Genomic DNA, 14023 nt, shown 5'->3' on the forward strand with positions numbered 1-14023 from the left:
AATATTAATAAATCAAGATTCATTCTGAATTTATTAAGTGAGAAAGTTTCTCCTAATTTTCACATGCGAATTACTAAATCTAAATTGATCCACTTGAAGGAATTTATTCGTTTCGTGTAATAATCATGAATTCAAACAAATTAACGTTGGTCCGGTTAGATGATATTGATCAATTGAATTAAATTAAAGTACCCTTTTTTAAAAAAAGAAAGCTAATTCATTTTATTCAATAAATTACCAAAAAAAAAGAGGCAAAATCTTCTTCATGAAAAGAACACAAACTATCGAGTCTATCAATGCGAATAAATATATCTATGATCTACAATTTTTTTTTTTTTTTTTTGGGGCACGTGAGAGAAAAGTGTGCTCTCTCTTCTCCACATATTATGACTAGGTAAAAATAGAAAGTGCTTTCTTGATCATAGTAGCATTTTGCCAAAAAATGAGGAACATTAAAATTTGAATGAAAAAAAAAAAGAAAAAAAAAAGTGCTTTCTTATCAAGTCGTATCTATCCCATTTGCCCTTTATATGAAATGAAGAAAAAGCCATTATGCCAGGAATGGCTAGTGTGAACCCTTTATGTGCCGTCACTAAAATTATTGTTCATTCACCTAGTGTCTAGTCTATCACAGGGGATTTTTTTTTCTTATACATGACAAATAATTAATTAGGCCAATTTAAAAATAAAATCCAAAAAGCAGTTTTGTTCTTTTCCATACAACAGAAAAATGCTCTATTTCACCCTCTCACCTTTTTCTTTTCTGCACTAAACAAGGAATATATATGAATTATTGGGTAAAAATTATCAAATTTATTGACTCTTTGTTAGTTTGTTGTATGAATTAAATTGTATTTATTATTTGTTAAAATAATTTTTTTTTAACACTCTCATATATACCACAGTAAAAAATCTACTAAGACTATTCTTAGATCACGTCTATTATAACACAATCCACAAAATTAGAAGCCCCCCAAAACAAAAATTGTGACTCGAATTATACCATTAAAGTTGATGACACTTTGAGCGCACATGTTTTTTTGAGAGCATGTGTTTTAATTGGACTACGAGCCCAATGGCTCGAAAACGAGATTTGAAAAACAAAAAATTCATTGTTCAAAATTGCCACTGTTTTTTTATACATTTATTTTGTTAAAATGATTTTTAAAACGTGTAGAATTATTCATTTTTCACTCTTTCGATACATAGTAGGATCAGGCTATGGTACAACTGTGGTACCGTACCACAGTTGCATCTAGTCGTTAGATGCAATTGAATTGGTGGGGTCCACTGGCATCCAACGGCTAGGTGCAGATGCAACTGTGGCACGGTATCACAGACTCACAGTTGCACCACAAGTTTCCCCTATATTAAACATTTTGAACTTTGGAATTCAATTTTAGTTTTTTTAATCTACAAAAATGGTTTTTAAATAAACTAATTCCAGAAAACGCCAACGATGAAATCTTATATATTTTGGTTATTAATTAAATTACTAAAAGTTGGTATAACATTGACATTTACTTGAGAAATTTTTGGCAATCAATTGCTAGATTTAAATACACAAAAGAAAGGGATGGATGATTTAAAGGGTCCCCCAGAAATTGTTAACTAATAAAACGTGGAATTTTTAAATTGGACGTGAGAGAAAGCTATTATGGCACAATTTATGAAGATCTTAAAAAAAAAAAGAAGAAAGGATCAAGTCCAAGAAAAATAAAATAACATTATCTCAAGTTGAAGCCTCAACAACCCAAATTCTAAAGTGCAAAGGTCAGTGAGTTCCCTACATTCCCACTATACACAATAGGACATTTTCTTCTTTTAAAGACTTGAAAAAAAATAATGATAATAAAAATAAAAGTTGTTTGATTGAGGGCCCTCTTTGCAAAAAGTAAAGCTAAGCCTGTTTATCAAAAGGGGTTCTTGATGATTTTGATCATACATAAAAAAGATGGCGTTGTTAGTACAAAATAAGAATAAAAAGAGAAAGAACATTACACCATTGACCTCAATCATATAGATAAAATGTTAGTAATAATTCATAGCAGAGTTTTGAAGCACTGAACCCTGGCAAAACTTGCTGTTTTGGGTTCAAAACGAAGAGGCCTAATAGTTTAAGCATGGACCTAGATTATGCTAAAAAGAAAGCCCATCATCAGTCAAGATTTTTTGTTCTTCTCGGCCCATTAACCACCTTTGTTCCTATCAATGACCGGGTAGTTCATAAAGAAGCATGTAATAATAGGGCTTTACTTAGGCAATGCCATGCTAAAATTATGCACAACTGTAGATGGGTTGCAATCCACAATGTCAAGTTTATTGGAAATTTAAGTTCTTAAATTTGTAGTTTAACTCAGAGGTCTATCGAAACCAACTTGAAAATCTATCCCTACAAATAACTCAAGAGGTCTGTCAATCTCAATCCCACTAACATCTGCAGAAGAAGAAATGTTTTAAGGGTCCCATGAACTGAACTCAAAAACTCGTGCCTTCTTGATTCAGAAAATTCCAAGACCAAAGTACATTATCAAGTTCAGATGCCTCAGAAAAATGCAGGTTAATGAAAACACTCTCTCGCTCTGCATTTACTCAACTAAACCCAGCCAGCGATGGCAAAATTTTTGGGCCGGGTCACTTTCAGCCATTATTGCTTTCACTCACGACTTGTCATCTTTACATATATATATACAATTTTCTTTCAGAAAGATTTTATTATTAAAAATAATGCCACCCAATCTAAAATGAGTAATTACAAAACTTACAGCTACGGAAGTGTGTTTTTTGGCTTTTCCTTTTTGCTGCAGGATCTTCCACTTAGCTCTAGCTGTGTCGTGTAATGAACTAAACTAAACATGTATACGTCAAATCAATAACCTAATTTCACATGGGTTGCTTCTTGTTTCTGCATTAAATTAACAATATTGGTATCCCGTGCCATGCACGTTAAGTTCGCTCACAAAATCTTAAGAAATTAATGCCAATCTTAATCAATTTTGCAGTGCAGGATAATGACAGCTTAATACGTGATTACAAAGATTTTACACGTCAAAAGTGTCAAAAAAAAAATAATTTAAGAAATAATGTAAAACATTTACAAAAATAATTCTTTATAGATCACTCCCAAGTTCATAAGGACTTTTCATGTATACAAACAGCTGGTAATTTTCTCATAAAAGAGTGCATATGCTTTTGGGGATCTTCTGACAACAATGAAGTCTTAAGCATGTGCCATCATTAAAAATAAAAAGGTCAATTTTCTTATCTAAAGAAAACAAATAAACTAAACACTGAATTTATTACGGTTGATAATTGAACAGCCTTAATCCGATTGTAAAGCACTAGCTAGAACAAGATCCAAAGTTTGTGGGGGCCTAAAATTGATGTATTTGTGACCCCACGAAAGTGCACTTCATTGCATATTTTGTTACTATAGATCCACACGATATGATTAATTTGCTTCACATTACTTGTACAAAAAGACACTAAATGTTTATTTGATATGATTTTTTTAATAGTAATTATATAAATTTTTTGTTCTTTAACTTTTTTTTTTTAAATTTTGAACAAAAAATTAAATTTTGAAATTTTGCAAGTAAAAATTGATTTTTTTTAAATGTTAAAATGTCTGAAATATTATTTATTTATTCCATTCATTTCGCAACGTAACTTTATAAAAACCTACATATTAAAATAGTTTTGTAACTTTTTAATAAAAACTCTCATCGACAACTAAATAACTAGTTCTTTTTTAGGGTAAAAACTCTATTTCTAAAATCTTTAATAGCCAAAGCTATATGTGAAGGGCTATATCAAACAAAACTTAAATAAATTGAACAACATCGTTAAAGAATTTTAAGTAACAATTAGGTTAATGACACGGGGGAAAAAAATAATAATTTCAAAGTGATAACAATACATCATATACGATCAATTCTATCTTGAAAATCCTCAATGTCGTGAATTCTAGTAACGTGCGTGCGTTGTGTTACGTATATTAAAGTGACATTTGACCAAATACTGATTTGTTTAATTAATTAATTAATTATAAAGGTTTCTTATCATATGACAACTAAGGTTTACTAAACATAAACAGTGGCATTAGATAATTAGAGCTGTGTGGGAAAGTTTTAACATTATCTAATGTCACATGCACGGTCGATAATTTTTCCAGCCACAAGCCCACATGCAGATGATGTGGACAATTGGGTCCACTTTCCTCCTAATGCTTTTTTGTTTCTTAGTTTCGAAAATGAGTCTTTGATTAGGTTCCCATTTTGGCAGGCAACCCCAATTAATTTAAGAGCGACAATACATGTACAAACTCTTGTATAAATTTATCTTGTACAAATTGATGTGTCATTAATTCATTAGTTGAATGAAAATATAAAATAATAAAAATAAATCATATGGACCAAAAGATATTCAACCAACTAATTAATTCGTGCCTACACGTCTCATTCTTATTGTGCCATTGCTTGCATATATAGGCCCCATAATACCTCTTTCGAAAAATAATAAAAAATAATAATAATTTATTGCAAGTTAGCAGGTGAAGATATAATAAAAAATCTTCCATTTTCTTCCTTCTTCTTCTTCCTCTTTTTTGTTTTAAAAGGATTGTTTATGCAACAATCAACAATTCAGCACAATTAGGGGCAATTATATTTCAGGGCATTGGAGGAGTGAGACATTTTATCATTTAACCAGAAATTCATTGATTAAGATTTTATTTTTAATTTTATTTATTTTTTCTTTCGTGATGAACAATGCTTGAGATTTAAAATTCAACACAATGATTGTTTCTTTGAACTTTTTGTTTACTGTCACTTCATCATCTATCATCTTTTTTTTTTTTTTTTCTTTTTTAAGGATCCCGAAAAAGTGGTTTTCAAAGGCTATAAATTAACTTCGGGTTGTGAAAATAAGGAAACCAAGTTTGTCAACCATGTTGTGTCCAATTACAGATATGTTTAATAAATTAATACGATGTTGACATCACCCAAAATCGGTTAGTCAAAAATAAACTACAATATCTAGTTTAAAATAATGTCAACTCCTTCTCAAAAAAAAAAAAATAATAATAATCTCAACTCCGAGATCCATTTAGAACTTTTTTAAATTCACGTTCTTTATAAAAAAGAAAAAAGGGATAAGAATTTTTTGTTCAACCCAATACTTTTTCTTCCCCTCGAAATTTCATGTTATTTTAGACAGAAAATCAGATCATTTTGACTATTATTTTCACATACATTTTAGTTTAGGAAGCCACATATAATAATATAGACTCAGCTTGTTGTAAACTCAAAAATTTATGATGCAATCACAATACTAGGCTGTTGACATGCCCATATAAAAATTTCAAAATATAATTAACAATGCATTTACTAAAAGAAAATCGAAATGAGCTAGAATTAGATGATGACTAGCGATGATGTGATTCCAGTGTTATGATGCGGTGACTATTGACGATGTGCCTAATCCCAATGCTACGATGAAGGCCATAAATGTTTTGGCTGCAGTGGCCTGTTTGTGAGGGTTCGATGGAGATGATGAGGCTTTGCTTGTTGGTTCTCTTAATATTTTTTTAATTTTAAGGAGGGTATTTTTGAAATATATAAATTATTATGGTGGTAAAATTGGTACTCCCGATAACGTGAGACTGATTCCCACTCCATAGAAATTAGTCTCCCATTCTCCATTCTCAAGTTGAGATGGGTCCTATCTTTCTGATTCCAATTTTAATTCTCACCCTTATTTGTAAAGTAAATGTTGTCTATGATTTAATTTCGGATTCTAATTTTCCAAGCCAAGAAGTAAATGTACCATTGGAGTATGGGTAGACTATAATTTTTTTTTCATACATTAAAGTGTAATACTGAAAAAAAATGATAAGTCTAAATTATCAAGTTTTCGTTATTATAAAAATTAAATGAGAAAAATGATTACTAGATTAATTTTTTAGGGAATAATTTTGTATACTTTTTTTTTAAAAAAAAAAAATCTATGGGGAATAGTTTTGTAGGTTGTACAATGTTTTAAGACGAAGTTTTAATGATATCGGTCTCGATGTGGGGGCTTGTTTGGTATCTTTCGGCTTTTGTCCTCCGTTTCAATTAGGCTATTATTTTCTTACAGTTGTCTCCTGTCCACGTGTGGCCCTACCCGGTCAAATCGCCCGTCCCCGATCCGACTTATTACCCCCCACGCAAGCTTTCGGGCTGCTATTCCCTGCTTCTTGCACCACTGTATTCGCCATGATCTCCAATCGAATGGCTCCAGCTCAACGAAATGTTTTCTCTAGTTAATATCATATTGCGTTTGTTTGTGTTAATAAATTAAGACACAAGTTGCCACCCTAGTTATTTACACACACGGGAACCGTCAATCTCATGGCCTTAATCATCAGATGAATCATGCATTGAAACAATCTAAAATCAAACGGCTCCGATTCAACTTGGCAGTTTCCAATCTCGTGGATGCAGAAGTAGCAGATCGCTTTCTCAGTGTCGGTAACAAAGGGGTTGTTAATTTGAAAAGACAAAAAGTCAGACGAGAATTGAGTCAAGCTACCGTTTGACATGCAAGCTATGAAATTTACACGGCGATTAATTGGAGATATTGCTGGACACGTTGGGACCCACCAGAAGTGTCAATATCAATTTCCAGCTCTTCGCAACTTGTGCCATTCTTTTCCCCGTATCTAGCCTTCATTACTATTATCTCGTGAATTCATTTTCCAATTTTACCCTTACTCTTTTTGGAAATTCATTTCCTTTTTTTTTCTTTTTCCTTTTCTAAGAAACAAAAATAATTTCCTCCCATAGTCCCATTCTCTTTTTTTTTTTTTGCCCAAAAAGTTTACTGTTATTCTTATTTTAGAGAATATAAAACGTGCCTATATAAATATAATACTAATTTTTTAGATGGGTCACATGGTGTGAGATAAATCCTAATATTAAAATTAATCTTTTTATTACGTTAAGATATCGCATTTTTTTACTTATTATTCAACAAGAAAAAAATTGTGAATACTCTATTTTTTTAGAATTTTTTAAACAACTTCATTGTACTTTTTTTCTCTTTAATCTCTTTTATATATGCGTATAAGAAATCTTATCCCATTTCTTTGTAATTTTATCTTATCTTTTTTGTGATGTATTCATCATGATATTAAAGTTAATCTTATGAGCTATTTATTTAGTATATGTATGATTTATTCATTATTGACTTGACTTACGTACTATACTCATTAAAGAGATTTCCTAAACAAAAGTTTTTCGTTAAAAGAAAAAGTGTTTCAATAATAAACTGTTAATATATTATTAGTGTCTAATTGTTATGTATTGTTCCAAATTATAATGTATGTAATCATTATGTATTGTTTCAGATTATAATGTATTCATTATAAGTAATTTTTATTAAAAGTGAGATCCAAGTTCCATAATAAAAGGGAAAAAAACGTATTAACTAGTTAGATGGTAGTCATAAAGTATCAAATTTATTTTTTCATCTCCTTTACCAAAAAAATATAAAAACAAAAATCAATGCTGGCTGCAGTAAATTCTAATAATGTTCATAGAATAGAAGTCCAAAATAAAACCTCTAAAGAAAAAAAAACAACATCAACAATAATAAATTTTTTGAGATTTGTGAATTTTCCACCATTTTTAAATAAAAAAGGGCCAGTTTGGTACAATAAAAAAATGTACCCAAAAATCTGCAGGTGGGTGGTTCTGTAACTTCTCTGTTTGTAATTGTAACTCATCTAATCCTCATCTCTCTTTTTGCAGACTGCTTGTCCGAAAGTCGCTTTCTCTTTTCACAGCGCAAGGCTGTAAGCAGTTACCAGCTTACTCTGCAAAAACCAAACCAAACCAAACCAAACAAAACAAAACATAAATTTGGCAAAAAACATGCTGTTTCTTTCTTCACACTCCCCCCTTCATTCCTTTTTTCTATTGTCCTTCAAACCTCCTTAATCATTTTAACTTCCTCCAAGAAAACCAAAAAAATCCCATTTCTCTCATTTTTTTTTCAGGATACCCATCTTACTTTTTTGGTTTTATATCAATTCCAAATCTATTATTGAGAATAAAAATTTATCTTTTTTTTTTTTTAAAGTTTCTAAGATCATTTTCTCCATTCTTGTTGAGCTATACTTTAGTGTCTCAGCTAAGTACTGATAGCTGAAAATCAAAGAATGGATTTTGGAAGGTTACATTTGTTGATTTGGCTATGTGTTCTTGTTTTTGTTTCAAGAATTGAATCTTTAAATTCATACAGACAGCCCATGAACTGTACGGACACAACCAGGCTATGCACAACGTTTTTGGCTTATGAAATGCAACCAAACCAGACACTGTCGGTGATCCAAAGCATGTTTGATGTGTTACCAAAAGATGTGACTGTGGAAGGGAATGAGAAAAATTACATCTTTATTAAGAAAAACTGTTCTTGTCTGTCAACAACTAGGAATTATGTGAGTAACACCACATTTACAGTGAAATCTAGTGGTGGGTATGTGTATGATGTGGTTGTGAATGCTTATGATGGGCTTGCTATCTTGGATAATAGTACAAGAATGGCGAGAGCTGGGGCAGTTGTGTCATTGGGGCTGTTTTGTGGTTGTTCGAGTGGACTGTGGAATTACTTGATGAGTTATGTGATGAAAGACGGGGATACGGTGCAATCCTTGGCTAGCAGGTTTGGTGTTAGTATGGATAGTATTGAGCAAGTGAATGGAATTGTGAATCCTAATAATGTCACTGCCGGTGATCTGTTCTACATTCCACTGAATTCAGGTTGGTAGTAATCTTATCCTTCCTTTTCTATTTATCTTTTGGGTTGCTTGAGGTAGTTCAGTAATTTTGTATTTAGAGATTGGTTTGAATTTTGTATCCAAATGTGGAGGATTGGCATATTTTGTGTTGTTATTGATGGGAATTATGTATGTTTGCTATGCATAATACATTGTTACACATTGTCGATTTGCCACAACTTTGGAGAATCCTATAGGCAACAATAGGAAATTCAGGCATCGAAGATGAAACAAAAGCTCTTGGAATAAGTTCTGTTAACTTGAGCTCGCTAGCTTTTGTAAGCATTCCATTGTAATATAAATGACTGAACTTTCTTGAGAAAAAAATGGAAAAATTATCAGTTGTAATTTATGCTAAGAAAATGGAGATTAAGCATTAACAGCTGGCACATCTCGGTCTCTGCATAGGCTGCAATGGGGAAAGAAAAGAAATAGAAAAATAGCATAATTGGTTTCGTGGTGTTCTTTTACTGATTTCCTCTTCGGATTAGGTTGATTTTTTTCTTCAATTCTTGTTTATATTGTTCTTGTTGTCGGCTGTACTAGTTCGATTTATCATTTTCCCAAACTTATTTTTTAAGGATTTTCCTCTTTTCTAGCAGTTTCTTTTTTATTTATCAAGTTAACAATATATGCTTTATTATAGTTCCTGGTGAGCCTTATCCTGTGGAGAATGACACTCTTCCTCCTCCTGCTCCTGCGCCTTCTGTTGAGGATTTTGCAGGTATGGATAGCACAAATTTTCATTAAATATTTAACTGTTTCGTCAAATTCATTGTGTTATTTTTTTTTTTTTCAAGTTTAATGGTGCTTTTTTTCCCCCTTTTGGGATAAGTAATGGTGCTGTTATTGACTGGACTTGATGGAAGTTAAATGTCAAGTAGATAGAACTTATTTGGACCAATAACAGTGTGGTCTAATGGTATATAAAACATCATTAATCTAAAATGTTACTGAGATATATGTAGTCAAGTTTGCATTGCTTATCTTTGAGCCTTCGAAAATCCCTTGCACTCAAGTTGAATAGACACAAAAACAGAGATCTCATCATACCTGCTTTTTCTTCCTTGATTTTTCTAAATTTCCCCAACTAGCATGATCATAATGACCAACTACATTTTTATTTTCAGGAAATCAAGTGGATCGCAAGGCTCGAATGTCATATGGATGGATCATAGGAGGTTTAGTGGTTGGGCTTGGTCTTATAATATTGAGCATAGCTGTTTGTATTTGGTTGAGGTCATCAAGCTGCTTTAAAGAGGCCCGAGGAAACAGTGCTAAGGATCCTGGTGGCAGGAGTTCTCATAAGTTTCATATCCTTCAGAAGCCAAGTTTTTGTTGTGGTTCTGGTAGGCACATTTGCTGCAAGTCTGGTGATTATATACAGACCACTGGTGAAGTTAGCAACCCTCCCATCACCATTCCCAAGGGTAATGTAATGTTCAAACTATTGATCAATGCAGTTTTCCTAGATTTTCGAATTATTTTTTTATTTTTAAAGATATAATCATCTAGAATTGTTGCCTAAAGGCTCCTAAGTTTCTTTGAGTCATAACATGTAAATAATTGCATGTTACGTGATTCTTTTTCATCGGTATCCTGAAATTGTAGATGCTGAGAGAAAGCTGAGAGGAAGCTTCTATTCTTGATGTAATATAAATGACATTATCAGAGGGAATTGTATAGGATTTAAATAGGTAAATGCCTTTTTCTTGGGTATGAATGGCTGGTAGAATCTTTCTGGATTGGTTGCCTATCAGTCAAAGTATCACCTTACTTCTTCTAGACGTATATACATTTCCAAGTATCATATAATGAATTCAGCTGACTTATTTGTTTATGTGTAAGTTCATCTACAAAGACAAACTTCAATGGATGCCAAATAATAATATTGTGTGGTTAAAGTGAATATAAGTTTAGGGTGTTGCAACTGTTCTCAATTGCAGATTTAGTGTTTTGTGTCCCTTCTCCAACTAAATGATCTTTTACTTTTAAAATTTTGAGCTTGGTGTGCTTCAGTTGATAATATTGTTTTCTCTTTTCAGCTCTTGGGACTGATGTATTTGACATGGAGAAGCCAGTAGTTTTCACATATGATGAAATTCTTTTTGCAACTGAAGGATTCTCTGATTCAAGTCTTCTTGGCCATGGAACATATGGTTCTGTGTATTATGGCAACATTCGAAACCAGGTTTGCACTTTGCAGTAGTGTACATAATTTTCGAATTACCTTTCTTATTCATCATGTCGACATAAGTTAATGGATTTGCATCCATTTAGGAAGTTGCTATCAAAAGGATGACTGCTACAAAAACTAAAGAATTCATGGCAGAGATGAAAATCCTGTGCAAAGTTCATCATTCTAACCTGGTAATACTCTTAGCAGTTTGAATGATTACCAATTATTATAAGTTGTGAAGCATGCATGTTGCTTTCAGCTGTTCATATCTTTGACTCCTATCTTGGTTTTAAACCTTGTCAAGGTAGAATTGATTGGCTATGCTGCTACAGAGGATGAGCTCTTCCTTATATATGAATATGCCCAAAAGGGTTCGCTTAAAAGCCATTTACATGATCCTCAGAACAGGGGTAAGATTTTGCTAAAGCTTTCTTTATGACATATTACTCTCTCTCTGTTTTTTTTTTTGGGGGGGGGGGGGGTGGTGGTGGTGATTTTACCTGACTATCATATTGAGTTTTCAAAATACCGATATACCAATTATGATAAGCTAAAATCTTATTTACTCTAGCTTAGGTAGATGTCATAACTTTTCAAATACTGGAGATGCTATTGTTCTTGTCCTGAGGTTTAATGCCCGTGGTCAAGAATCTCAGTTGGATTAAAGACACTCTGTTGAATATTAGTTACCAACATCTACTTAACAGTTTTCTCAATAAGAATATTAGTTACCAACATGTCTTCTTTGCTGCCACAATATGTTTCATGTACTTACAGTGGGAAATGTTTAACTTGCTTGAAGGTCAAACCTCATTATCTTGGATCATGAGGGTGCAGATTGCACTTGATGCTGCCAGAGGTCTGGAATATATCCATGAACATACTAAAACTCACTATGTCCATCGTGATATCAAGTCAAGCAACATTTTACTTGACAGTGCTTTTCGAGCAAAGGTTTTTGCATTTTAAATCTTGTTATATTTTTCATTTATGAATTGTTAGTATATAAATATTCTCACTGATGCTATTACTATTCCCTCTTTGTAGATTTCAGATTTTGGGTTGGCAAAACTTGTTGGAAAAACAAGTGATGGAGAAGCTACAGCAACCAAAGTTGTTGGTACCTTTGGTTATTTGGCACCAGAGTATGTAATGATATTTTTGTTGGTACTGTGCATCCTTGACAAAATTTTCAGCTTTTAATCTGTTTTGTTACTTGTGTCTGCAGATACTTGACTGATGGCCTGGCTACTGCCAAAAGTGATGTGTATGCATTTGGTGTTGTTCTTTTTGAGATCATATCAGGGAAGGAGGCTATCATAAGAACTGAAGGGATGGTGTCAAAAAATCAAGAAAGACGTTCACTGGCATCTTTTGTATGTTCTGCTACTGCATAATTCTAAGAAATGATGCAATAGATAGATATGTTATTTTCTCACTAATTCCCTTTGTCTTTGTTACATCTGTTGTCTTTGTTACATTACAGATGTTGGCAGCGCTTAGGAACTCACCCGACTCAATGAGCATGTCAAGCTTGAAAGATTATATTGATCCTAATATGATGGATTTATATCCCCATGATTGCTTATTCAAGGTAAATTTAACCTTCTCCTGATCTCTCTTGGTATATTTTTTCTGGGAAAACCTCAGCTAATACACATTGCCTGGTGCAGTGTAGACAAATTCCATCACTCTTCAACAATACTTTCATCCGTATAGTAAAAAATGCCCTTGTACTATAACGATCAAAGACATAATGTAGAGAAAGAAGTGACATAACCTATAAAGAATAATATGACTGAGTGTTATGATCTGAAAAAGCAATTGTAACAGAGAAACAGTCCATTTTTGTCTATGCTCCCCCTAAGGTTTTGTAGGGAACCCAGCTTTGCATATCGAAGTTAGTGGCTTTAAAGAACTCAGCTTTCTCTTAGAAGTCAAGAAATAGACACTTCTATTGCGCCAATACAAAATAGAAACTCACCTCATTACTTCTTCTTGCTGGAATATTTATTTGTCTAGATGGCCATGCTCGCAAAGCAATGTGTAGATGAGGATCCCATCCTGCGGCCCGACATGAAGCAAGTGGTTATTTCCCTGTCACAGATCCTTTTGTCATCTGTAGAGTGGGAGGCAACTCTTGCCGGGAATAGCCAAGTATTTAGTGGCCTTGTCCAAGGAAGATAACAGCAGCAATGGGTTCTCTTTCCCACTTTTGACGTCCTTACTTCTTCTCTACCCCACTTTTTCCTATTCATCTTCCTTAGTTATGTGTGTATATTAGCACTATTTTTCTCTAAAGTGCTTATAGTAGTGTTTATAGGTTATTCGTCCATTTTTTTCCCCCTTTGTATTGTGTCGATTTAGTTTCTTCATCATTTCAAAATTTCATTTGTGAGAAAATTTTGATCCAATATAAAATGGGATAATGTACCTGAGGAAAGGTTCAATTGCTTTTGTAATGCACGCAAGCCCCAAGTTTAATTCTTGGCTTGGGTAATGGTTCTTCTTTCTCTTTCTTTTTTAATTTATTCTGTTCAAAAGTCAGTGTTTATTTTATTTTTTTAAGAGATCATACCAGCTGGAGATAAATGGGAAAATGTGTACTTTCACCCAAATTGTATTTTAGAAAATATGTGAGAATTCACTTAAGTGAGTTCCCTTAATAGACTCGAGTTGGAACTTACACATCTCACCACTCGATTAAGGTAGCATTTTTTTTTTTATAAAAAATTTGAATAGAACTAAATTGATTTGAAGTATAGATAAACTTGAATATCTGAATCTGAATAATATATATTTTTTTTAATCTGAATCTTTGAAAATAAGTGTCAAATTATTTTTTTTCTAACTTTAACGACTAAATATATGTATTTTTACATTTTTATCTTTATTAAATTTGAATGTTAAATAAATAATATATATTTCAAAGAACATAATTACCATAATATCTTTATCAAATTTGAATGTTAAATAAATAATATATATCTCAAAGAACATAATTACCATAATATTTTATCATA

General features: G+C 32.4%; 1 protein-coding gene across 1 annotated transcript; it reads left to right on the forward strand.

Moving 5' to 3' along the window:
* Nucleotides 1-8104: 8104 nt before the first annotated feature.
* On the forward strand, nucleotides 8105-13517 carry LOC18035933 (lysM domain receptor-like kinase 3). The gene is made up of 11 exons (XM_006426809.2): nucleotides 8105-8804; nucleotides 9468-9545; nucleotides 9952-10251; nucleotides 10867-11012; nucleotides 11102-11191; nucleotides 11305-11410; nucleotides 11803-11954; nucleotides 12048-12145; nucleotides 12229-12376; nucleotides 12487-12594; nucleotides 13023-13517. Exons 1-11 carry the CDS (start codon nucleotides 8204-8206, stop codon nucleotides 13185-13187), a joined length of 1992 nt encoding a protein of 663 aa, XP_006426872.1. The 5' UTR covers nucleotides 8105-8203; the 3' UTR covers nucleotides 13188-13517.
* The last annotated feature ends 506 nt before the right edge of the window (nucleotides 13518-14023 follow it).

This window comes from Citrus clementina, unplaced genomic scaffold, assembly GCF_000493195.1.
Source record: "Citrus clementina cultivar Clemenules unplaced genomic scaffold, Citrus_clementina_v1.0 scaffold_7, whole genome shotgun sequence".
NCBI lineage: Eukaryota > Viridiplantae > Streptophyta > Magnoliopsida > Sapindales > Rutaceae > Citrus > Citrus x clementina.